The sequence below is a fragment of the Aethalodelphis obliquidens genome, unplaced genomic scaffold (genome assembly GCF_003676395.1).
Source record: "Aethalodelphis obliquidens isolate GAN/ISIS:26980383/991018 unplaced genomic scaffold, ASM367639v1 scaffold50, whole genome shotgun sequence".
Taxonomy (NCBI): Eukaryota; Metazoa; Chordata; class Mammalia; order Artiodactyla; family Delphinidae; genus Aethalodelphis; species Aethalodelphis obliquidens.
The window spans coordinates 5365270-5391761 of record NW_020837994.1 but is presented as its reverse complement, the minus strand read 5'-3'; the positions used below and the strand labels follow the sequence as shown (position 1 = coordinate 5391761).

General features: G+C 35.1%; 1 protein-coding gene across 16 annotated transcripts in view; it reads left to right on the top strand.

Annotated features, from left to right (window-relative positions):
* NARS2 (asparaginyl-tRNA synthetase 2, mitochondrial) overlaps positions 1-26492 on the top strand; it is a 142724-nt gene that overhangs the window by 56618 nt on the left and 59614 nt on the right. For all 16 annotated transcript variants that reach the window (XR_003428103.1, XR_003428104.1, XR_003428100.1 and 13 more), the window contains one exon: positions 7910-8004. Coding sequence is in view for 1 of the 16 variants with exons in the window: in XM_027083509.1 (XP_026939310.1) it covers positions 7910-8004 (95 nt within the window). In the remaining 15 variants the exon portion in view is untranslated. The remainder of the gene's footprint in view (positions 1-7909; positions 8005-26492) is intronic.

Below are 26492 nucleotides of genomic sequence, written 5' to 3'. Positions count from 1 at the left end.
AAATGGGGATACTAGTACTTACTTCATTGGATTGCATGTAAACTCCTTAGCACAGTACATGGCACAGAGTAAGTGCTAAGTGCATATTGGCTATGGTTGTTTTTGTAGAAGTATGTGTGTCTGAATGTGTATTTTTTTTAACCTTAGGAATACAGAGTTTAGTTTAACATAATTTTCATTCACGGCACACTGTTGTTATAGGCCCTTGTATCCTCTCACTGTGTAACAAAACCATTTATTCTTTCCTGTGAGTCTACAGGTCATCTGAGTGGTTCTGATCTGGGTTTGGCTTAGTCAGCTGATGGATTGACTGGGAGCTGGGCAGTCTAGGATGGCCTCATGTGGGATGACCCATCTCTTCTCCTCCATCATGCTAATCAGGGTGTGATCTCTTTGGTGGCATAGGTCCAAGAAAGAATGTGAACTTCATAAGCATGTTTTCAAGCCACTATTTTTGTCAATTTTGTTACCATGCCATTGACCAAAACAAGTCACATGGCCAAGCTCAGGGTTAGCATATGATATGCCAAGGGGTGCTGATATGGAGAAGTGTGACAAATTGGAGCCATTAATGCAATTAATCTATCACAGTCCACTCTGTAGTAACTGCAGTCCAGCACTTGGTCATTATCATAGAGCTACTGTTGGTCAGTAGTAAGGAGACAAGCTAGAAATTAGAGATCACCAGCCACCACGGTGAGTGTGTCACTGTGTCACACTGCCACAGTGTTCTGAGATTAATGACTTCAGTTTCATTTTCTCTTCTCAAATGTTATGCTCATTCCTCTCCAACAATAGATGGCCAACTGAAACCTGGAACCATGCAGGAAAGGGGATTCTAGGAAACAGTCCTCAGTTTAGGTGGGAGTAGTAATGCCAAGCTGACAAAACGCCATCCAGCATAACTCCTTTCTTGTTTTAACTTTTCCTCTTTATCCTAATCCCCACTTCCATTCCTCATATTCTCTTGGAGGCACTCACTTTAATATCTTTGATATATCTTTTATTATGTATATAGCCTCATAAAATATGAGTGATCTTTTATGTATATTTTAAATTTACATTAATGATAATATGTATCTTACTTTGTTTCCTACTTTTTTCCATTTAACTCTTTGTTTTGAAATCTGTCCATGTTGCTATAGGTACATCTATTTGTTGCTTGTCATTGCTGCAGAATATTCATTGATATTTGTCTGCTACAATTCACTTACCCTTTCTAGTAATAGACCCTTAGGTTGTTTCCAATTCTCAGTTACATCCAGAAAAAAAAATACTGCAATACATAGTCTTATACATATTCCCTAAGAGACTTGTGTGAAAATTTCTTTAGAATGGATATCCAGGAGTGGAGTTCCTTGGTCATAGGGTATATACATTCTGAATTTCACTATGTTATCCAGGATAGCAGTGCCAGTATAGACTATATTGACATTACCTGAGGGTTCCTGTTTTCCTATGAAGGAGTTTTCTATAGATTTGTAACTTAGTGACTTAAAACAACATCTCTTTATTAGTTCACAGCTCTATAGTTCAGTAGTACAGAATGGCATGGCTAGGATCTCAGGGTCTCACAAGCCCAAAACCAGTGTGTCAGCTAAGCTTTCTATGTTTTCATCTGGAACTTGAGGTTCTCTTCCAAACACATTCTTGCTCTCAGCAGAATTCAGTTCTTTTTGGTTGTAGGACTGAAGTTCCCATTTTGCTGCTGGCTGCTGGCCAGATTGCTCTCAGCTTCTAGAGACTGCTCTAAGCACCTTTCCCTGTGTCTTCCTCCATCTTCAAGCCAGCAACAGCGTGTCACATCCTTCTCATGCTTCAAATTACTGACTTACTGTTCTGCAGCCAGCTGTAGAAAACTTTCTACTTTTAAAGGGCTCACGTGATTAGGTCAAGAACACCCAGAAAATCTCCAAATCCTGAGGCCATCTGATTTGGAACTTTAATTAAATTTTCAAAATTCCTTCACATCAGTACCTGGCTTAGTGGTTGAATAAACCAGGGGCTGAGAATCTTGGGACACATCTTAGAAATCTGCCTACCACATCCTGAATCTACCTCTACACTTGATATTATACAACTTTCTAATCTTTGTCAGTCGGATATATGCAATGAATTCTTCTTAAAATGCCTTGTTTTAATTTGTGTTTCTCTAATTCGTAGTGAATTTGAGTGTTTCTTCATACATCTTAACCTTTTGAATTTTCTTTTCTGTAAATCTGCTTTTCATATCCATTGCCCAGTTGGGGAGCAGCTTATTTTCTCTTTCTTGTTTTCTTCACAGGAGGTCCTTATATTTTCTGTCCATTAATCACTTGTCAGTTCTAGAAGCTGAAAATATTTTATCCATAATACAATATGTTCTGTTTAATTGCCTATATCTTCCTTTATTAAATAGAAATTCTTAACTTTAATGTTGCAATTTGAGAATCTTTTTTAAAGAAATCCATTCCCACTGGCAAAGTCACAAAGTTGGATACTTAATTCATATATTTTTATTCTTTCTTCATTACTAATGGAAGTATTTAAGATTGTGAATCTTAAATTTGCAATCCCATGTTAGTAATTTTTGACCCTGTCATGTCTAATAATTACTTGTTTATGTATGCTTTAAAAAAAATTGAGATGAAGTTCATGCAACATAAAATTAACCATTTTAAAGGGTATATTTCAGTGGCATTTACTACATTTACAGTGTTATACAACTACCACCCCTATTAAGTTCCAAAACATTTTCATTATCCCAAGGAAAACCCCATGCCCATTAAGTATCACTTCCCATTTACCCTTCTCCCCAGACCATTGCTCTCACCGATTAGTCTCTATGGATTTACCTACTCTAGATATTTCATATAAATGGGATCATACAATATGTAGCCTTTTATGTCTTTCTTTTACTTAGCATAGTGTTTTCAAGATTTATCCGTGTTTTAGCATATATAAGTACTTCATTCCATCTTATGGCTAAATAGTATTTCATTGTTTATATATACTACATTTTGCTTATCCACTTATCCATGTTTCCACCTTTGTTGTGAATAGTGCTGATATGAACATTAATGTACAAGTATCTATTTGAATACTTGGAGTTTTAAAATTTTTATAACCATTTTTTAAATTGAAGTATAGTTAATTTACAATCTTGTGTTAGCTTCAGATGTACAGAACAGTGATTCATTTTATATTTATGTATATTATTTTCCAAATTCTTTTCCATTATAAATTCTTACAAGACATTGAATATAGTTCCCCATGCTAAACAGTAGGTCCTTGTTTATCTGTTTATACATAGTAGTGTGTATATGTTAATTCCACACTTCAATTTATCCCTCCCTGCCCTTTCCCCTTTGGTAACCTTAAGTTCGTTTTCTATGTCGGAGTCTATTTCTGTTTTGTAGGTAACTTCATTCATATCACTTTTTTAGATTCCACATATAAGTGATGTCATATGATATTTGTCTTTCTCTTTCTGACTTACTTCACTTAATATGATAATCTCTAGGTCCATCCATGTTGCTGCCAGTGGCATTATTTCATTCTTTTCTGTGGCTGAGTAAAATTCCATTGTGTATGTATATACCACATCTTCTGTATCCATTCATCAGTCGATGGACATTTAGGTTGCTTCCATGTCCTGGCTATTGTAAATAGTGCTGTAATGAACATGTGGTACATGTCTCTTTTTGAATTATGGTTTTCTTAGGGTATATGCCCAGTAGTGTGATTACTGGGTCATATGATAGTTGTATTTTTAGTTTTTTAAGGAACCTCCATACTGTTTTCCATAGTGGTTGTATCAGTTTACATTCCCACCAACAGTGCAGGTGGGTTCCCTTTTCACCACACCCTTTCTAGCTTTTATTGATTCTAGATTTTTTGATAATGGCCATTCTGACTGGCGTGAGGTGATAACCTTGTAGTTTCGATTTGCATTTCTCTAATAATTAGTGATGTTGAACATCTTTTCATGTGCCTCTTGGCCATCTGTATGTGTTCCTTGGTGAAATGTCTATTTAGGTCTTCTGCCCATTTTTTAACTGGATTGTTTGCTTTTTGATATTGAGCTGCCTGAGTTGCTAGTATATTTTGGAGATTAATCCTTGGTCAGTTGTTTTGTTTGCAAATATTTTCTTCCATTCTGAGGGTTGTCTTTTCATCTTTTTTATGGTTTCCTTTGCTGTGCAAAAGCTTTTCAGTTTCATTAGGTCCCATTTGTTTATTTTTGTTTTTATTTCCATTTCTCTAGGAGGTGGGTCAAAAGGATCTTTTTGTGATTTATGTCATAGAGTGTTCTGCCTATGTTTTCCCCTAAGAGTTTTATAGTGTCTGGCCTTACATTTAGGTCTTTAATCCATTTTGAGTTTATTTTTGTGTATGGTGTTAGGGAGTGTTCTAATTTCATTCTTTTACATGTAGCTGTCCAGTTTTCACAGCACCACTTATTGAAGAGCCTGTCTTTTCTCCATTGTATGTTCTTGCCTCCTTTGTCATAAATTAGGTGTCCATATGTGCATGGGTTTATCTCTGGCCATTCTGTCCTGTACCATTGATCTATATTTCTGTTTTTGTGCCAGTACCATACTGTCTTGATTACTGTAGCTTTGTGGTATAGTTTGAAGTCGGGGAGCCTGATTCCTCCAGTTCCATTTTTCTTTCTCAAGATTGTTTTGACTATTTGGGGTCTTTTGTGTTTCCATACAAGTTGTAAGATTTTTTGTTCTAATTCTGTGAAGAATGCCATTGGTAGTTTGATAGGGATTGCATTGAATCTGTAGATTGCTTTGGGTAGTATAGTCATTTTCACAATATTGATTCTTGCAATCCAGGAACATGGTATATGTGTCCATCTGTTTATGTCATCTTCGATTTCTTTCATCAGTGTCTTATAGTTTTCAGAGTAAAGGTCTTTTGTCTCCTTAGACAGGTTTATTCCCAGGTATTTTGTTCTTTTTGTTATGATGCTGAATGGGATTTTTCCTTAATTTCTCTTTCCTGTCTTTCTTCGTTAGTGTATAGAAATGGAACAGATTTCTGTATATTAATTTTTATTCAACAACTTTACCAAATTCATTGATGAGCTCTAGTAGTTTTCTGGTAGCGTGTTAGGCTTTTCTATGTATAGCATCATGTCATTGCCGACAGTGACAGTTTTACTTCTTCTTTTCCAATTTGGATTCCTTTTGTTTCTTTTTCTTCTCTGGTTGCTGTGGCTAGGACTTCCAAAACTATGTTGAATAAAAGTGGCGAGAGTGGGCATCCTTGCCTTGTTCCTGATCTTAGAGCAAGTTCTTTCAGCTTTTCGCCGTTGAGTATGATGTTAGCTGTGGGTTTGTTGTATATGGCCTTTATTATGTTGAGGTATGTTCCCTCTGTGCTCACTTTCTGAAGAGTTTTTTTTAATCAGAAATGGATATTGAGTTTTATCAAAAGCTTTTTCTGTATTTATTGAGATGATGGTATAGTTTTTATTCAGTTTGTTCATGTGATGTATCACATTGATTGATTTATGATATTGAAAAATCCTTGCATCCCTGGGATGAAGGATGGTGTACAGTCCTTTTAATGCATTGTTGTTTGAATACTTGGTTGTAATTCTTTTAGACATATACCTAGAGGTAGAATTTGTATGTTGTATGTATAATAATTCTTGTTAATCTTTTTAAAGAACCACCAAACTCTTTTCCCAAGTAACTGCACCAGTTTACATTTCTAGTTTCATCCCATTATGTTCAAAAAAGGTAATTTATCTGATTTGTTGAGACTTGTTATGTTCTAGCATATGGTTGATCTTGGACAGTGTCCATGTGCACTTGAAAAGAGTGTGCAGTCTGCTATTGTTAGGTGGAGTTTACCATTTTTAAGTTTCCTCTTTCTTGATTCAGCATTTGTTTGGTGACTTTAAACCTTTGATGCTTATAGTTTTTACTCATTATTTTCAGTTTTTCTGTAGAGGGATAGGCCTTTGGAGCTACCTATCCCACCATTGTAAGATTTTTTTTTTTGATGTGGTCCATTTTTAAAGTCTTTATTGAATTTGTAACAATATTGCTTCTGTTTTTATGTTTTGTTTCTTTTGCCGCCAGGTATCTTAGCTCCCTGACCAGGGATCGAACGTGCACCTCCTGCCTTGGGAGGTGAAGTCTTAACCACTGGACCACTAGGGAAGTCCCCAGCAATTACTTTTTTAAAAAATAATTTATAATGTCCCTTTAATATCCTGAAATAAAATATATAGGTAATATAACTTAATACATACAGAAGTTTTTAAAGTCACTGTAATGCATTCACTGTAATATAAAGGAGAACTGAAAGGAAGTAATTTATTAAAAAGTAGTATGAATTTCAGTATTTAAATGCTTACATATGACATTGGAAGGCATAATGAAGTAGTGATATGTTTTTAACTTTAAATAAGTTGGATTTAGAGATATAAGAAGCTCAGACATCATTTTGTACAAATGCTAATAAATGAGATACTAAAATCAAGTCCTAAATATTAGACTTTTTTATATGTGCAGGAGATGAGAGAAATCACTTTTAGAGAAGTCAGGATAAAACACCAATACAAATTATAGACTAAAGAAGTGAGGAAAAGGAGAAAGTATAATATTCTTATAAACGTGCTGGGCCTGATTTGAAATATAATTATTTAGTAAATAGTAAAGAAATATCAGAGAACATGTCTTTTATTTTGAAATCCTAACATAAGTCGAATATTTTAGTATTGAGTATTTAAGTCCTTGGAAACGATATCCTTTAAGTGATAGTGGGTTTCAAAGATGATTTTTATAAAGCAATAATAGGACGTTTAGGACCAGGTAAAAGTAAGTTTTAAAAATAATAGGCAATTACAAAATAAATGAATGATTTCAGTTGGTAATTTTACACTAGATTTCATATTCATACACACGCATAACCATACATGATATGCAATATTTTTAGAACAAACGATGGAATTAAATATCTTCATTTCATGTGTTTCTATAATTCAGTAGTTGGTACTAAGTCTCTTAAAAGGAGTCGTACATCCTGTATTGAAAATTTTATATTGGCTTTGTTGCCTTTACAGCACTTGTTTTAGTGCACCATCACACAAAGACATTTTCAGATCACAATTTGAAATACAAGAGTAGGTAAATTAGCTTCCTTCCCCCAAATGGATATAATGGTCATAACTTGATCTAGAAGCTTTCTTAATTATACTATTTAAATTATGTTTGATCTCCAAATAATTTTTTATCTTAACTGTTAATAAGTGTTGGCTGACGTATTTCCTGTCAGTTTCAAATGGAATAATCACTCTATCTATACTGTAAGTTCATAAAAATCTTTAAATCTAAATGTTCATCATATCTTTTAAAGATATGGTCCTGCTTTATCTCCTAGTTGTCGGGAAGAATAAGTGAAATTAATGTGTTTAAAAGTTTATAATGTGTTTATAAAAATCTGTATTAAAAGTGTTATTATTAATAATTTAATAATAATATGACAAGACATGTTTTAGAGGCTATTCCCTTAAAATTAAATCTCAGTCATGGGTCAGAATTTTAAAAGACTATGTAATGCCTCACATTTAAAACTTCTAGTTCATAATTTCTTGCTTCAGCTTGCCCCTCAATCAAAATCAGTTTTTAAGAAGGAGTATATTTTGTGACAAAAATAGTTTGTTCTTTGGTTGTTATATATTTTGAAAAATATGGAGCAAACTTCCTTGAACTTAGCACTTTCCAAACAGGAATTTTCTCTTTTAAGTGTATACTGAAAGCTGCCCTTTTTTCCCGTAAGAATGAACCTGTCCTCATATATGTTTAATAGCGTATGATTTTTTAGTTGTGGCACAAACGTGAATATGAAAAGCAGAGCAAAACATCTAATAATAGCTTTTTATGGCTTGTGTTTTCTTTTGCAGCCTTCAAGCAAAATAAAGGTACCTGAGGAGAATTTCTTCAATGTTCCTGTTTTCTTAACTGTCTCAGGACAACTTCATCTAGAAGTGATGTCAGGGTACAGAGTTTTCTCTTTTGCTTTAATGGACTACTGATGTTGGTTGGGTGAGAGTGTAATAATGTTTTCTTTCCTGATGCTCAAACCTAAAAATTGTAGTTCATGTTTGTGATTAGTCCACTTCAATTCACTAAAAGTACATTTAGATTGACAAATTTGACAATATCCAAATTTCTTTCTAAAAAAATCACATTAGTCTAGACTTTGGTTTTTGGTGAAGAATGTAACACTGGAAATATGAAGTTGTCGTTTTTTTTTTTCTTTTTACTAATCTTTGCTTAAATCTCAAAACACATAATCAAAATATAAGTGTAATTAATCATGTTTATGAAAGTAAAGGCAGTTATAATTTACACCTAGAAATTATAAGAGAGGTACCTGGAACAAGTGGAAGAAAAAATATTTTTTTAATAATTGGTTTAAAGAAAGAAAATTAACCCACAGAGTCATCATGGGAGATGTGTGCCCATTTAGAAAGTATTAGAAGTCAGCTCACATTAATTTTAGCCACTCTCAGACCTCTGGAAAACCACTATAATCCTTTTTGCCCTATTTTCTTTCCTTTTGGAGATTGGACAGGAAAATCTTTAAAGTCCTGTCTAAATCTTATATTCTCTGATTCTGTGGGTAATTTCTTAATGCCGACTCAGCAAGTAATGAGTCTCCTACGAAGATGTAAATATCTTTGTTTTCTCATACAGAGCTTGAGACTTAAAAATCTCTTCAGGAAATGGCTCCAGTAAAAACAGGGAATCTTGTATTTCCCATTGTTTTTAAAATGCACAGGGTGGAAAAACAGGGGAAATAGAATAGTGTTCATGTTTACTTTTTTACAGACTTTACTGGCAAGATGGAGAGTGTCAATGGTGGAGTAAAGAGGGTCTTGAAAATAATATATACTTTACTTAGATTTACCTTTGACAAAGATATTATTTGATAATTCCAATAACCAAATAATTGACAACATTATCAGAATACAGTGCAGAAAAACTATAATCATAATAGCCCTGTGAGACTGTAGGATTTGCAGAGCTGTATGTGGGAAAGGCCATGTCAAGCATGTCATGGAAAGTTCCTTATGCCTGTCAAAGTATAATTTAAAAAAATTAAAAACATGATTCATAGAAATATAAAATATTTTATTCAATTCAGTAATTACTGAAGAAAATAGTAAGGCTAGTTCAAAGACTATTTGGGGAGCTGTGGATTCATACGCAGTTTAATAAAAGAATTTTAGAATAAGATTGCTAAGTTAGTTATGAACTGGTTAATGTCCCACAGACCGATACACCCTAACCTTTGGAATTTTCTCTTCTACATGACAGAAATGATTTGCAACTCTACTGGACAAAAATCTATAAGTGAACATGTAACTTTACTTAATCTAGGATATTTAGTTTGATAGTAAATAGAATAATGGAGCAAAGTTCATTCCCCTAGGTAGTTAAATAACCTTTGAGTGGGTCTGTGTCCCCACATTACATTGGAAGGATGTTCTGTCTACCTTTTAGCTTAATCCAAGTTTTGGATAACCTTTCTTAACAGGCTTTCATTATTTATTTCTTTTATCTGTAAAGTTAGAGACAACATATATTCCCCTCAGGAGTGTCATAATATGGGAAAGGTATAAATTTACCAAGTTTCTTGGTTATAATATCACTAGTGGATTAAATATGTTCCCTCTTTACCAGTAAAGTGCAGTGAACCAAAGAACACAATGTACAGTGAAACTTGACAGAAGCTTATATTGGCAGAATATGAGGTTTTATATTTTTAATGTGTTATGAAGTATTTCTGTGTCAATCAAATGTTCCTAGTTTAATATGCATAGTTCTAGTACTATTAATATACAGTACATCATGTTTCAGATTAATACATGATTTAATCTCCAGTAAGAAATTGTTAGTCTTCTTTCTAAAGAAGACTAAATTTGTCTAAATTTAGTTTTTCTAAATTTTATTTAACAGACTTTTAAAATGGAGTAAATGGTAGTTAAATTTAGAAGGTTAACATTTTCCAAAAGGATATCTATGTTGGTTTAGTGGGTTTATGGCTCCATTTTATTTATTTTATTTGTTTATTTTTTTTGGCTGTGTTGAGTCTTCGTTGCTGTGCACGAGCTTTCTCTAGTTGCGGTGAGCGGGGGCTACTCGTCGTTGCGGTACACGGGCTTCTCATTGCGGTGGCTTCTTTTGTGGAGGCGCACAGGCTCTAGGCGCACAGACTTCAGTAGTTGTGGCACGTGGGCTCAGTTGTTGTGGCTCGCGGACTCTAGAGCACAGGCTCAGTAGCTGTGGTGCACGGGTTTAGTTGCTCTGCAGCATGTGGGATCTTCCCGGACCAGGGCTCGAACCTGTGTCCCCTACATTGGCAGGCAGATTCTTAACCACTGCGCCACCAGGGAAGCCCTATGGCTCCATTTTAAAGTTTAATTTTGTTGTTTTTAAAATAAACGTTCTATTTTTGAATAATTTTTAAATGTAGAAAAGTTGGAAAAATCGTGCAGACTTCTTAGATACCTCTCACTCAGTTTCCCCTGTTGTTAACATCTTACGTTACCGTGGTACATTTGTCAAAACTAAGAACATTACAATTAACTAAATTCCAGAGTTTATTTGGATTTCACTGGTGTTCCATCAATGCCTTCTTCCTTTTTCCAGGATCCACTGTAGGGTACCACATTACATTTAGTTGTCATGTTTCCCTAGTCTCATGTAGTCTGTAACAGTTTCTCAGTCTTTGCTTGCTTTTTATGACTTGCAGAAAGTATGCCAATCTGTATTTTTCTGATGTTTTTCTGAAGTTTTAGGGAGGGTTAGAAAAAATACCACGGAGGTGAAGTGCTATTCTTGTCATATCATGTCGGGGGGACTTGATATCCATATGGTGCTATTAACCTTCATTACTTGGGTGAGGTAGTCTTTGCCAAGTTTCTCCACTGAAAATGTACTGTTTTTCCCTTTCTCCAATTTATTCTTTGGAAGTGAGTTATTAAGTACACCCACCTTCACTGGAGGTAGGAGTGAAGGGTTGGGAAGTGGGAGATGGAATTATGCTTCATCTCTTGAAGGGGGGAGTATTTGGAATTCTTCTGTATGGATGATTTATGTCTCTTTGCTCTTGTTTATTTATGTCATCGTTTATATCAGGATGGACTGATGTATATTTTATGGTTTGGGTTATATTTCAATGCTGTGCTATTTACTTTGTTGTTCAAATTGTTTTAGTTGTTGGGAATTCTTTCAGATTAATTCTTGTATCCCTTTCACATGCCCCTATCCTTTTGTCTTTTGAGTACTTCCTTATTTTCTGGCACTATAAGATACCCCAGATTTGTTTGTTAGTTTGTTTCATCTTTTTGTGATTGATGAACCTACACTGACGCAGTACATCGTTTACTTAGGGTTCACTCTTGGTAGTGTATGTTCTATAGGTTTGGTCAAATGATGTCATACAGAATAGTTTCACTGCTCTACAAATCCTCTGTGTTCCTCCTATGCATCCCTCCCTCCCTCCTAACCCCTGGCAATCTTTTTACTGTCTCCAAAGCTTTGCATTTTACAGAATGTCATATAGTTGGAATCATACAATATGCAGCCTTTTCAGACTGGCTTCTTTCACTTAGTAATAGGCATTTAAGTTTCCTTCATATCTTTTCATGGCTTGATAGCTCGTCTTTTTTTTTTTTTTTTTAACATCTTTGTTGGAGTATAATTGCTTTACAGTATTGTGTTAGTTTCTGCTATATAACAAAGTGAATCAGCTCTATGCATACGTATATCCCCATATTCCCTCCCTCTTGTGTCTCCCTCCCACCCTCCCTATCCAGTCCCTCTAGGTGCTCACAAAGCACCGAGCTGATCTCCCTGTGCTATGCAGCAGCTTCCCACTAGCTATCTATTTTATATTTGGTAGTGTATATATGTCCATGCCATTCTCTCACTTTGTCCCAACTTACCCTTCCCCCTCCCCATGTCCTCAAGTCGATTCTCTACATCTATGTCTTTATTCCTGTCCTGCCCCTAGGTTCATGAGAACCTTTTTGGTTTTTTTTAGATTCCATATATATGTGTTAGCATAGTGTATTTGTTTTTCTCTTTCTGACTTCACTCTGTATGACAGACTCTAGGTCCATCCACCTCACTACAAATAACTCAATTTCATTTCTCCTTATGGCAGAGTAATATTCCATTGTATATATATGCCACATCTTCTTTATCCATTCATCTGTCGATGGACACTTAGGTTGCTTCCATGTCCTGGCTATTGTAAATAGTGCTGCAGTGAACATTGTGGTACATGACTCTTTGAATTATGATTTTCTCAGGGTATATGCCCAGTAGTGGGATTGCTGGGTCATATCTAATTTTAGTTTTTTAAGGAACCTCCATACTGTTCTCCATAGTGCCTGTATCAATTTACATTCCTACCAACAGTGCAAGAGGGTTCCCCTTTTTCCACACCCTCTCCAGCATTCATTGTTTGTAGTTTTTTTTTGTTTGTTTGTTTGTTTTTCCCCGGTACGCGGGCCTCTCACTGTTGTGGCCTCTCCCGTTGCAGAGCACAGGCTCCGGATGTGCAGGCTCAGCGGCCATGGCCCATGGGCCTAGCCGCTCTGCGGCATGTGGGATCTTCCCGGACCGGGGCACGAACCCGTGTCCCCTGCATCGGCAGACGGACTCTCAACCACTGCGCCAACAGGGAAGCCCTGTTTGTAGATTTTTTGATGGTGGCCATTCTGACTGGTGTGAGGTGATACCTCATTGTAGTTTTGATTTGCATTTCTCTAATGATTAGTGATGTTGAACATCTTTTCATGTGTTTGTTGGCAATCCGTATATCTTCTTTGGAGAAATGTCTATTTAGGTCTTCTGCTCGTTTTTGGATTGGGTTGTTTGCTTTTTGATATTGAGCTGCATGAGCTGCTTGTATATTTTGGAGATTAATCCTTTGTTGTTTCGTTTGCAAATATTTTCTTCCATTCTGAGGGTTGTCTTTTCATCTTTTTTATGGTTTCCTTTGCTGTGCAAAAGCTTTTCAGTTTCATTAGGTCCTATTTGTTTATTTTTGTTTTTATTTCCATTTCTCTAGGAGGTGGGTCAAAAGGATCTTTTTGTGATTTATGTCATAGAGTGTTCTATGTTTTCCTCTAAGAGTTTTATAGTGTCTGGCCTTACATTTAGTTCTTTAATCCATTTTGAGTTTATTTTTGTGTATGGTGTTAGGGAGTGATCTAATTTCACTCTTTTGCATGTAGCTGTCCAGTTTTCCCAGCACCACTTATTGAAGAGGCTGTCTTATACTCTTGCCTCCTTTATCAAAGATAAGGTGATCATATGTGTGTGGGTTTATCTCTGGGCTTCCTATCCTGTTCCATTGATCTATATTTCTGTTTTTGTGCCACTACCATGCTGTCCTGATTACTGTGATAGCTCATGTCTTTTTATCACTGAATAGTATTTCGTTATCTGGAAGTACCTTGGTTTATTCATCTATTCACCTACGGAAGGACATCTTGGTTGCTTCCATGTTTTGGCAGTTATCCCAAGCTTATTTTTTGTTTTCCTTACCCTAGCCTTAGAATCAGCCATTTCTCCAAGGAGCCCTAGTTCCTTTTATTGGAAAATGGTATTTAGAAACCAGGACTTAGTCACTGGGTATCTTGCTGCTACTGGGGAATTATTGCTTCTAAGCCCTCTCATCAGATAGAGCTATAAATATGTTTTTTAAATAAGAGAAAGCTAAGTGTTTTCATTACATTTTGCCTATAAATAGTGGGGTGTAAGTTAGGTGTTCATTCTGAAAGAATTAGACATGTCCTAAATTGAAAAACTTACACTTAAGAAATGTTATGTAATAAAATTTTCCATTTTTTGGTCAGTTAAAGCCAGAATTGGAGGAAGGCTCAGTCTAATGTATTTAAAAGAATTTTTGATTATTATAGTCTTTCTTTCTTTGTTGGTTTTGTTTTTTCTTTTTATGTTTTGTTACAGGTGGTTTTTCTTATTTCCTTCTTATGAATGTTTTTACTAAGCTATGAAGTCGTGCATATTTCAGGATAAAACTGATGCTTTCCTTTTGAACATTGCTATTAGAAGTATAAATTAGTACAGGCTCTCTAGAGAAATAGCTTTGCACCCAGAATTTTTCTTAAGGAAATGATCTGACAACTCTATAAAGATGTGTTAAAAAAATGTTGAAAGTAACTTCATCTATACTAATGAAAAACTACTAACAATCTAAACATTTATTTAGGAAGGTTGATTAACCGTCAATATACCAAGAAAATGTTCATCACCATTTACCATCTGGAAGTAATGGACCTTATTTTTAGTAAATATTTTTAAGTCATCTTATGAATAATTTGCAGAAGTAAAAATAAAGGAAAAATGACAGCAGAAACTAACACAACATTGTAAAGCAACTATACTCCAATAAGAATTAATTTCAATATTTTAATTAATAAAGGAATAATGAACATCAACTTTATTAGAATTTTAGTAAGTATTTAAATATAACAAACCCAAATTTTTAAGAACTGTATTATTTTTTTTTTGAATTTTCTTTTTTTTTATAGCAGGTTCTTATTAGTTATCCATTTTATGCATATTGGTGTATATGTGTCAATCCCAATCTCCCAATTCATTACACACTCACACCCAAGAACTGTATTATTAAGAGATAATTTACTTACCATAAAATTCACCAATTTAAAGTGTACCATTCAGTGAGTTTTAGTATATTTTCAGTTTTTCAAACATTACCATAAGCTAATTCAAGAATATTTTTATCACCCAAAAAGAAACTTTTTCCCATTAGCAGTCATTGACCATCCTCCTTCCCACCCTAGGCACTACTGATCAATCTACTTTATGTCTCTATGGATTTTCCCATTCTGGATAATTCATATAAAGAGAATCACACAATATGTAGCGTTTTGTGGCTGGTGTATTTCACTTTGCATAATATTTTCAATGTCTGTCAATGTTGTAGCATATGTCAGTATTTCATTCCTTTTTATTGCCAAATAACAGTCCATTATGTGAGTATACCACATTTGTTTATCCATTCAGGTAGTGGAGATTTGGGTTGTTTTTACTTTTTGGCTATTATGAGTAATGTTCCTACGACTGTTTGAGTACAAGTATTTGTGTGAACGTGTTTTCATTTCTCTTGGGTGGGTACTTGGAGTGGAATTGATGGGTTACATGATAAGTTTAATTGTGTGAGGAACTGCTAGGCTGTTTTCCACAGTGGCTGCAGGAAATTTACAATCCCACCAGCAGTGTATAAAGGTTCCAATTTCTCCACATCCTTGCTAACACTTATATGTCTTTTTTATTGTGCCATTTTACTGAGTGTGAAGTGGCATCTTATTATGGTTTTCATTTGCATTTCCCCAGTGACTAATGTTGAGCATCTTTTCATGTGCCTGTTGGCCATTCAGATATCTTCTGTGGAGATATGTGTCTTTAATTTCTTGGTTCATGTTTTTAGTTGGGTTATTTGTCTTTTTATTATTTAGTTATAAGAGTTCTTTATATATTCTGGATACAAGTCCCTTATCAGATATATGATTCACAGATACTCTTTTATCATTCTGTGTGTTTTTTCATTTTCTTGATGATGGTGGCAAACCCAAATTTTTATTTTTACTTTTCTGGGTTTTGAAAGTACCCCAAAGAGATGCAGCCCTTTGAATGTAGCCAGTTGTTTATCAACTTCCATGCATGAACCTGGAATATGTCTATACTTTAAATACAGATTCAAATTTCAAATACATCTTTAATAGGCTTTAGCTTATTATTATTTCTGGTTCTTGGCAGTTACATTATCAAAAAGAACTTTGACAGCTCTTAATTTTGTCGAAGAGGGGATGGCCATTTTTTTGCTCCACAATTGCAAAACATTTTTGTTTTCAGATTTCCTAAATACTAATTAGAATGATCAAATCAATGAATTTTTTCATTTCTACATGTTATTCTTTTCTTTTCAAACACCTTTGTGTATGCACTAACTTTCACTGTTTGTCCACTTATTTACCATATCAAGTAAATTTTGATGTGCAAATACCATAAATAGTGAAAGAATATTGTCACACAAGGAAAAGAAATAAAAGGAATCCAAATTAGAAAGGAAGGTGTAAAACTGTCATTGTTTGCAGATGACATGGTACTATATGTAAGAAATCCTAAACATGCCACCAAAAAATATTAGAATTTATCAATGAATTCAGCAAAGTTGTAGGACACAAAATTAATATACAGAAATTTGTTGCATTTCTATACACTAACAGCAGACTGTCAGAGAAATTAAAAAAAATAATCCCATCTAAAAGAATAAAATACCTAGGAATAAATCAAACTAAGGAGGTGAGAGACCTGTATTCAGAAAACTAAGACACTGATGAAAGAAATTGAAGATGACACAAACCGATGGAAAGATATGGGTTGAAAGAATTACTCTTGTTAAAATGACTATACTACCCAAGGCAATCTGCAGATTCAGTGCAATTCCTATCAAAATACCAATGACATTTTTCACAAATAATGTAACAAATAATTCTAAAATTTACAAAGAAACAAAAGACCCCAAATAGCCAAAACAATCTTGAGAGAGAAGAGCAAAGCTGGAGGTATCACGCTCCCCGATTTCAAACTATACTACAAAGCTATAGTAATCAAAACAGTATAGTACTGGTACAAAAACAGACACGTAGATCAGTGAAACAGAATAGAGAGCCCAGAAGTGAACCCACCCTTACATGGTCAATTAATCTATGGCAAAGGAGACAAAAGTATACAGTGGGAAAAAGCTAGCCTCTTCAGTAAATAGTGTTGGAATAACTGGACTAATTTCTCATACCATATACAAAAACAAACTCAAAGTAGGTTAAAAATTTAAATGTAAGACCTGAAACCATAAAACTTCTACAAGAAAACATAGGCATTTGACATTGGTCTTAGCAATATTTTTTGGCTGTGTCTCCTCAGGCAAGGGCAAAAATAAACAGATGGGAGTACATCAAACTAAAAACTTCTGCACAGTGAAGGAAACCATCAACAAATAAAAAGGTCACCTACTGAATGGGAGAAGATATTTGCAAACAATATGTCTGATAAGGGGTTAATATGCAAAATATACCAAGAACTCATACAACTCAACAACCAAAAATCAAACAACCCAATTAAAAAAATGGGCAGAGGACCTGAATAGAAATTTTTCAGAGACGACACACAGATGGCTAACAGGCACATGAAAAGATGCTCAACATCACTCTCATCAGGGAAATGTAATCAAAACTGCAATGAAATATCACACCTGTTAGAATGGCTATTATCAAAAAGATAACAATTAACAAGTGTTGGTGAGGATGTGGAGAAAAAGGAACACTCATGCACTGTTGGTGGGAATGTAAATTGGTGCAGCCACTATTGAAAATAATACAGAGATTCCTCAAAATATTAAAAATAGGACTACCATACGATCCAGCAATTTCACTTCTGGATATTTTTCCAAAGAAAACAAAAACATTAATTTGAAAAGGTGTATACACCCCTGTGTTCATTGCAGCATTATTTACAATAGCCAAGATATGAGAGCAACCTAAGTGTCCATTGACAGATGAATGGATCAAGATGATGTGGTATAATATATAGTGGAATTATTAGCCATAAAAAAAAGAATGAAGTCTTGCCATTTGCGACAACATGGAGGGACCTACAGGGTATTATGCTAAGTGAAATAAGTCAGAGAAAGACAAATACCATATAATTTCACTTAAATATGGGTTCTAAAAAACAAAACAAATGAACAAACATAACATAAACAGAGTCATAGATACAGAGAGCAAATAGGTGGTTGCCAGAGATGAGGGGGTAGGGAAATGAGTGAAATAGGTAAGGGACATTAAGAGATACAAGCTTCCGGGCTTCCCTGGTGGTGCAGTGGTTAAGAATCCGCCTGCCAGTGCAGGGGACACGGGTTCGAGCCCTGGTCCAGGAAGATCCCACATGCCGCAGAGCAACTAAGCCCGTGCGCCACAACTACTGAGCCTGCACTCTAGAGCCCGTGAGCCACAGCTACTGAAGCCTGCACGCCTAGAGCCCATGCTCTGCAACAAGAGAAACCACAGCAATGAGAAGCCCATGCACTGCAGCAAAGAGTAGACCCCGTTTGCTGCAGCTAGAGAAAGCTTGCGCACAGCAATGAAGATCCAACACAGCCAAAAATAAATAAATAAAATAAATTTAAAAAGATACAAGCTTCTAGTTAACAAAATAAATGAGTCACAGGGATAAAATGTACAGAGTGGGGAATATTGTCAATAATAATTGATATTGTACGGTGACAAATGGTAACTAGACTTAGTGTGGTGATCATTTTGTAATGTATAGAAATACCAAATCACTATGTTGTGCACCAGTAGCTGACGTAGTGCTGTAGGTCAATTATACTTCAAAGACAAAAGAAACAAACTCATAGAGAAAGAGATCAGATTTGTGATTACCAGAGGCAAGGGGTGAGGAGAAAGGGAATTGGCTGAAGGGGGTCAGAAGGTACAAACTTCCAGTTATAAGTAAGTACTAGGGATATAATGTACATGATTAATATAATTGCCACTGTTGTGTGTCGTATAAGAAAGTTGTCAAGAGAGTAAATCCTAAGAGTGCCTATCACAAGGAAAAATATGTTTTTTCTTTTATTTTGTATCTATGTAAGATGATGGATGTTCACTAAACTTACTGTGGTAGTCATTTCATGAAGTATTTAAGTCAAGTCATTATAAGGTGCTTATACAGTGCTGTGTGTCAATTATATGTCAATAAAACTAGAAGAAAAAATTTTAATAAATATTTAAAAATTAAAAAAGAAAGAATATTGTTACATATCCTTTTAGCAGAATAGTATGGTCCAAGTTCTTATTGCAAATTATTGTATGATGAAATCCTTACTGTGGGATGACTAATTGGATGAAAATACCATATTTCCTTTTTGCCCATAGAAATGTATTATTCACTTACCAGTTCTTGCGTTTGAGAAAATTGATTTAGGATATTGTTATCTGAGGGCTCACAGTCTGAGAATTCACTTATACAACCAATTTTACCGACATCATTAGAGACTAGATTTTACTATCTGTCTCTCCCCTTCATTTCCTGGTTTATTCAATGTTTATGAAGTATCTTTATTATTTTCCTTCTGTTTGTCATTTTGAGGAAAAAATAATAGATCTCAATTCTCAACTGTGTTCTCTGAAAACTACAGAAAAGACCACAACAGTAGTGTCTCTGGGCTTTTCTAATACCTTCTTGGAAAATGACATGATAGTTTGTATACTGCAATAAGAAAACTGAAGATGATGCAATGGAGATGGTTCATCTCACTGTGCATCTCTCTCTTATCTACTATGTATCTTAAGCATCCATCATTCTGTTCTCAAAACATTTTACTCTTTTTTAACTTAAAATTAGGAATAATTGAGTAATGATGAAATAATTTCTAGAATGATGAGATAGCAAAATGTTTCAATATACAAGAAAGATAAGATCACTAAAACCTCATATTTTCTTAGATTCATGAAAGAATTCAATGGGTTTTATTCTATTAGAAAAAAATAGTAGAAATTTATCTGTCTCTTGGATGACTGTAATGTCTTGAATTGTGTTTCCCCAAAAGACAAGTACTGTGAATGCAACCTTATTTGGAAATAAGGTCTTTGCAAATGTGATCAAATTAAAATACTGGATTAAGGTGGGCACTAAATCCAATGACTAGTATCTTTATAAGAGAAAGGAGAAGGAGATTTGGATACAAAGACACAGAGAAGATACACACAGTGGGAGAAAGGCCATGTGAAAGCAGAGGCAGAGATTGAAGTGATGCTGAGGAATGCTAAAGATTGCTCGGAGCCACCAGAAATTAGGAAGAGGCAAGGAAGGATTCTTCCCTAAAACCTTCAGAGGGAGCAGGGCTCTGCCAACACCTCAATTTCAGACTGCTAGCTTCCACAGTCTAGAGAGAATAAATTTCTGTTGCTTTAAGCCATGTAGTTTGTGGTAAGTTGTTATGGCCGCCTTAGGAAAATAATACAACCTCTAACAAAGTATAAAAGTCATGAAATACTACTTTTTAGAAACAGCTAAAATTGCTCAACAGAGAAACTAAGAAATTAAAACTGGGTATAATGGACCTTAGCAGTAAACTGAGGGTTAAATTAATTATGATTTGTCTAAACGGTGGATTACTGTACAGCCATTAAAATTTATGATAAAGCTCTACAACGTGTTGTTAAAAGAAAAAAGTGGTCATGAAACAGGGAGTAGAATGTGATTCCAGTTTTTTACAATGTGTGTGTATGTACAGGTGGGGAAAAAGTCTGGAAAATATGCACTAATATTCAACTTGTAAGCAGTGGCTATCTCTGCTCATTTTTATTGTCTTCCTTAAACTTGTCTTTTTTTCAGATTTGAAAAACTAATGTTTATTACTTTTATAGTGAGAAAAAATTAGATATTTCTATTTGGGGAGAAAAAAATCAGTTTGGTCGAGTTAATTTCATTCCAGTCTGATTAATTGGCTGCTTTGTGACTGGTATGAGCAATCCTAAACTCATTCCCTTGGGTTATCTCATCAGTTCAGATGCTGAGCTCAGAGCCATGAAACATTCACACTCAGGATGAGCTTATACTGTTAAGTGGCTGCCGTAATATGTCAACATGTGAACCTGATTTAAACTGAGGTACCCCTTATAACTGGGTGTGAAATTGTCTTCCATCCCATATGACTTTCTCATTCTTCATACGTTTGATTCTTAGATGCTTATCTGAAATTTATTAATTTATACTCATTTGATTTTCAGGATCTTATGGCTATTTTATTCATGCTGTGCATTTTCCTGTACCTCTGTGTTTCTAATACTTGTCCTCCTCTAATGCTGTTTCTTCCGTACCTGTTCATTACTCAAGGCTCAACTGAAAAATTACTTCCTCCTTGACTCCTTCCCTGTTTTCCTCTCAACAGATTATTTTTCTCTTTTTCTGTTTTTTTATAGTACTCACCTACTTCATGTCCTAAAGACAAAAAAAAAGCTGCTTTTGTTTTTAATGTTTAGCCAGTTTGTAGCTCTTTTCATATGTCTATCTCATAGATAAATATTCCAAATATTTTTATCTACGAAAAGTAGTAATTATTTAGTGAGTATTGTTAATTGAATTTGTAAAGCACAAATTCTCATTCTTCAAAAATTTTCTGTTACTGTTTCTACTGTAAAGTTTAGTCTACGACAGCAGTTAACATCACTACTTTTACTCTGTTCATGAAAATGATATAACCATGAAACTTTGAGACCTTCAATTACCTTATTGTTTCCTGAACGTGTGTGAATGATGATGATTGTTTATGCTGTTCTCTTGATTGTGGGACCTTAAAACACATAGATTTCTTCTTCTAGTGTATTATTTATGTTAAAAATTAACCCTGTTTAGATAGAAATATGAATTAACAGACTATTGATACGAATGACTCAGGAACTTCATTCATTATTCATTTGTTTGTATTATATAGCCAGGGGATGAGCATTTCAGGCAAATTGAGCAGAAGATGCAGAGACTTTTTAGTAGGAATATTTAGCTCGCTTGGGTGCAAACAGAGAATGTGAATATGTGGATTAACCGGGGTTGGGTATTACCAGATTAGTATGATGGAAGTAGATAAATACAGAAGGTTATAATGATAGATCAAGGAGTCTATGCTTCGGTAAGGAGAGAAGTGAGGAAATAAGGCTAGAGAGTGATGATGGCAAAAGTGGTAGGCTTAAAGAATTGGAGATCTTACTGAAGAACTCTTGGTGTGGAAGTATCGATACTAGAGAAAAAAACCTGGACAAATACAAGGTGATAGTCAAAGAATGGTATTGTGAGATTCATCTCTCTAACATGGAATCTCTGCTCAGCTCCCCACCTATAAACTAAAGTGCCAGTTGCTTTCTCCAGTTAGCTGTTGGATACTCATCTCAGCATGTTAAAAACTGAATTCAACATCTTGTTCTCCAAATCTTTTTTTTCCTTCTGAAGTCCCTATCAGAGGAAATGGCACTACCATTCTTCCATCCTTGTCAGAGCAGCTGTATGGATAGCACTTTTAAATGCTTCTTTTCACACACCCTTTGCATCCTTTCAGTCATTTGCGTCCACTTCCCTTTGCTTCAGCTATCCTAAACTGTTTATGATATTCTAATCACATCATCCTGTTTCACTTATTTGTGTTCCCTTGCATATGTTGTTTATTTCTACCTAGAATATCCTTTCCCCATGCCTTTGTCTAGCTAACCCCTGCATATCAGTCTAAACTCAGCTTAAGCATGATCTCACCCAGAATCCCTACCCGCCTCTGCACCCACCACCCCCATATCTTTCTTGTTTAAATGCCCTTCTTTTGTATGCCCATGTTGCTTTATTCTTACCTGTTTTGTAACACTGGAATCATTAATTTTTTCCTCTGTAGCGTAGACGCTGAGCTTTTGAATTTAGGGACTGTGTTTAATTTTGTAACTCTATTACTTAATACAGAATAAAGACTTAAATACCTGTTGGAAGAGGGTTTCTATCAATTTTATTTATTTAAGAATGTTGAGATTATCTGTTTGTATACTTATCTACCCATTAGCCCATTAGTAAATTCCTCAAACTGTATCTTGTTTCTCTTTGTCTTCTTAGTTTCTATTACTACCACTTATGTGATCCAGGGCTCAAAAATCAGTCTTAATTCAATTGAACATTTGTTGAGAGCCAAGTGTGTGCCAAACACAGCGTTAGGTGCTGAGATACAGAGATCAACAAGAAAGATATGATTCCAACCTTCCTGACCCTATACGGTCTAATGAGCAAGACAGACATTAAATAAGAAATTAGAAATGTAGTAGCTGTTGTAAAAAAGATTGTCCTGAGGGCAAGAAGAGCATATGGCAAGGGAATTTCACCTTGTCTAGGTTGAATTTAATTTAGAGGTAACCTTATCGGTGGAATGATTACATGAGAGTGCATTTTAAAATGTCATTTATATTTAATGACCACTGGCTATTATATTTGGTTTGTATTCTATTGCTTTTCTGTTCTTGGAACAACAGACCTCCAGTTAATACAACTTTTCCTCACCATTATTACGGAGCATTTTATGGTATAGAAAGAATCTTTTAGTTATCTCAGTACATGTTAATCTGTATTTTGCAGTGGGACATCTTTTGGCACTTTTATGTCATGTTTGATAGTCATTCTTGAATGAATTTTATTTATCCAAATCATCAAAAGCTAGAAGATTATCTGGCTTCTCTGTCCTGTTCCTTTGTCCACTTCCAAATACTTAGAATCTTTTGTTATACTTTATATGAAAAGGTTATGACTTTATATCCTGTCTGACTTTAGAACAACAGCCAGGATAAGTGGGATATGAATGTTACGGCTTAACGAAATGGTTGAAGTTACTGGATATATTTAGCATAGGGAAGACAAAGGTGAGACATGATTTAATAGTTCAGATCTATTTGGTGGGCTTCTGTGAGAGCCTTGTGTGCAGTTGAGTACAGTTGACCGTTGAACAACATAGGTTTGAATTGCACAGGTACACTTACCGAAGAATTTTTTCCAATAGTAAATAAATACTACAGTACTACACAGTCTTCGTTGGTTGAATTCACAGATGAAGAACCGCAGACAAGGAGGAACTGCTGATAACAGAGGGTCAACTATAAGTGATACTCAGATTTTCAACTGCACAAAGGGTGGCATCCCTAACCCCGAGTTGTTCAAGGGTCAGCTATAAACGATTTTTTAAAGAACAACTTAACTGAAATATAATTCACATACCATAAAATTTACCCTTTAAAAATGTACAATTCAAAAACAAAAATAATAAAAAATTAAAATTTAATGTGCAATTCAGTAGTTTTTTTATTCACAGAGTTTTACAGCCATCATCACTAATTTTATATTTTCATCACTTCAAAAGAAATTCCCATTCCCCTCTCCTCTCAGCACCTGGCAAACACTACTGAATCAGAAACAGTGGGAGTGGGCCCCAGCAATCTCCTGTAACAAACCTACCAGATGATGCTGATGCTGCTGAGGACTACTGCTCTCAAGAAAGACTCTCTGTTCCCTGGTTGGTGGGGACTTCTGGTGTCCGGCCATTCTGGTGGGAGAGGGGAGGGGGTTGACATCCATGCGTGAACTCTCAGTGAATCTCCATTTCCCCCATCCCCTGCCTCACCATGGGTCTGTGTGTAAGTCATCTTCTTTCTGCTGCAGTATACTCACTCTGTGTTCCAGATAATGGCATCCATGCTTTAATGCATTGGTCATCACTCAGCCATCCGTTTTCTGTCCTCCAAAGATTTGCTGAGATCTCTTGTCTACTGAAGTCCCCCTTCCTGTTTCTTTTAATTTTTTTATTATTATTTTGAGGTTGTCTTAGGAAGGAGTGAATATAAATATCTGTTCTTAATTCACTATTTGAACTTCGTTTTTACTAGCTTGAGAGGTATTAATTTGCTTTTCTTTAATTGCTAGTTAATGTACTACTTGCTTAATGATTTAATTTCTCTGTCTCAATGTGTTAACTCTGCAGTATCTGTATACCTCCTTGGAATTCTAAACATTGGGTTCTCTCCCCATTTTTAGCATTACATTCCTTTGTGAGAGAGATTACTAACATGCCTTTTCTCTACTTCAAGTGTATAGGAGAATAGCCCTACTACTCTTCTGTTATCTAGCTCGCTGAGTTCTTGTTCAGCAGACAGAATATCTGAAGTACTGAGTGCTTTTAAAATAAGCAGTTTGGTGTGAGTTATAAAAAAAAAAAATCGCAGTCAATCCTTTGAGTAATGATAGTTATAGAACTTATTTTGCATGAAATGCAGTGCCTATTGGCATTGTCTAAAAGCAAATGCAGGTTACTATAGTGAGACATCAAATTAATACTTAGTAATTTGTCCAATATGGACAGTAATTGGAGCTATTAAAAGCAAGACTGATGATACTTCTTTAAATTACTGTAGAATCTTGTCCAAATTCTGTTTTGTTCAGGTGGCTTTAATTACTTTTTTAGAAGGGGGAAAGAAAGCTGTGTTGGTTGCATGTTTGCAGAATTTAGGTTGGATTGGGAACAGAGAGAATTTATGTCATTTCGACTTTTTTTTTCCCCCAGCTTGTTTTCTTCTATCTAAAAATATCTGTGGCTATTCGTTTATTGAGCAATAATTTTCATGTTCACCCAAATGGCATGTAAATGTGTTGGACACCAAGGAAGCTGTTAAGAATATGGGACAGCCCCATTGATTGACATGTAGAGGGTTAACCAGTACTGTTATGGAATTAATTAGCTACTAAGATAATGTTATCTCTCCCCCAGAGTACTGAATTTGTTAAGTGAATGGTTCTGTTAATTGAGGAGATTATAGTTAGAGACACTTAAGTTGGAATTCTAGCTTCCTTACATACTACTTTTATAAGCTTTATGACTGAGCTTCTACTTCCTAACCAAAAAGATAAATTGTAATGGTGACCTTGCAGAGCTGTTGTGAGAATTAGCTGCTATGTAAAGAAAGCCCAGTGTTTATCACAGTTTGACACTGAAATGGTTAAGTGCTGTGATGGTGGTACTGATGACAGCTGGGACCTGGAGAACCCAGGGTGATTATGAAGGAGTAGCTAAAGAAAGAAGCCAAGGTGGTATAAGCAGAAAGAATAGCTGACACCTAGTAATCAAGTTGTTTTACAACAGTAACAGAATTGGAGTTTACGCATAGCAGAGGATTGGGACAAATTGTGAGTCTGCCAGGATTCAGGACTCAGAAGACATCAAACTAAAACCAGTGACTGGAACGAAGGAAGGGGTTAGGACACAAAAATCAGATACCTGTCATAATTTGAAGACCAAAGCAGAAATAAACTATAAGAATAGTTTAGGTCCTAATCTGTCCTCGGAGCTGTGGTCAGTTACGTTGACAGTGAGGTTCACTGTGTTCTGGATTCTTCTGTACTTTGAAGGAGATCATTGCTGTGCCCCTTCTGTGGTTCGATGAGCCTAACTCTTCACCTTTTATGCTACAGTTGGGACAAGATTATAATTTAAATAGTTAAGTAATGGAATAAGCCAATGTACAATCTCTTTTCGTTATTGTTGCTTCTCAATCAACTTTATTGAGTATACTTCACATACCAAAAAATGCACCCATTTTAAATGTACAGTTCAATAAATTTTGAAAAATGTCTAAACCTTTGTAATCTCCACTGTGATAAAAAACAATACTTTTATCACCCTAAAAAAATCCCCTCATTGCCATTTGCAGTCAGTCTCCCTCCCCATCTCTGTGCCCTAGGCAATGAGTGATCTGTTTTTTCTCATCATAGATTTCCCCTTTCTAGAATTTCATATACTGTTTATATAATATTTAATTTTTATATAAATGGTATCATACAGTATTTAGTCAT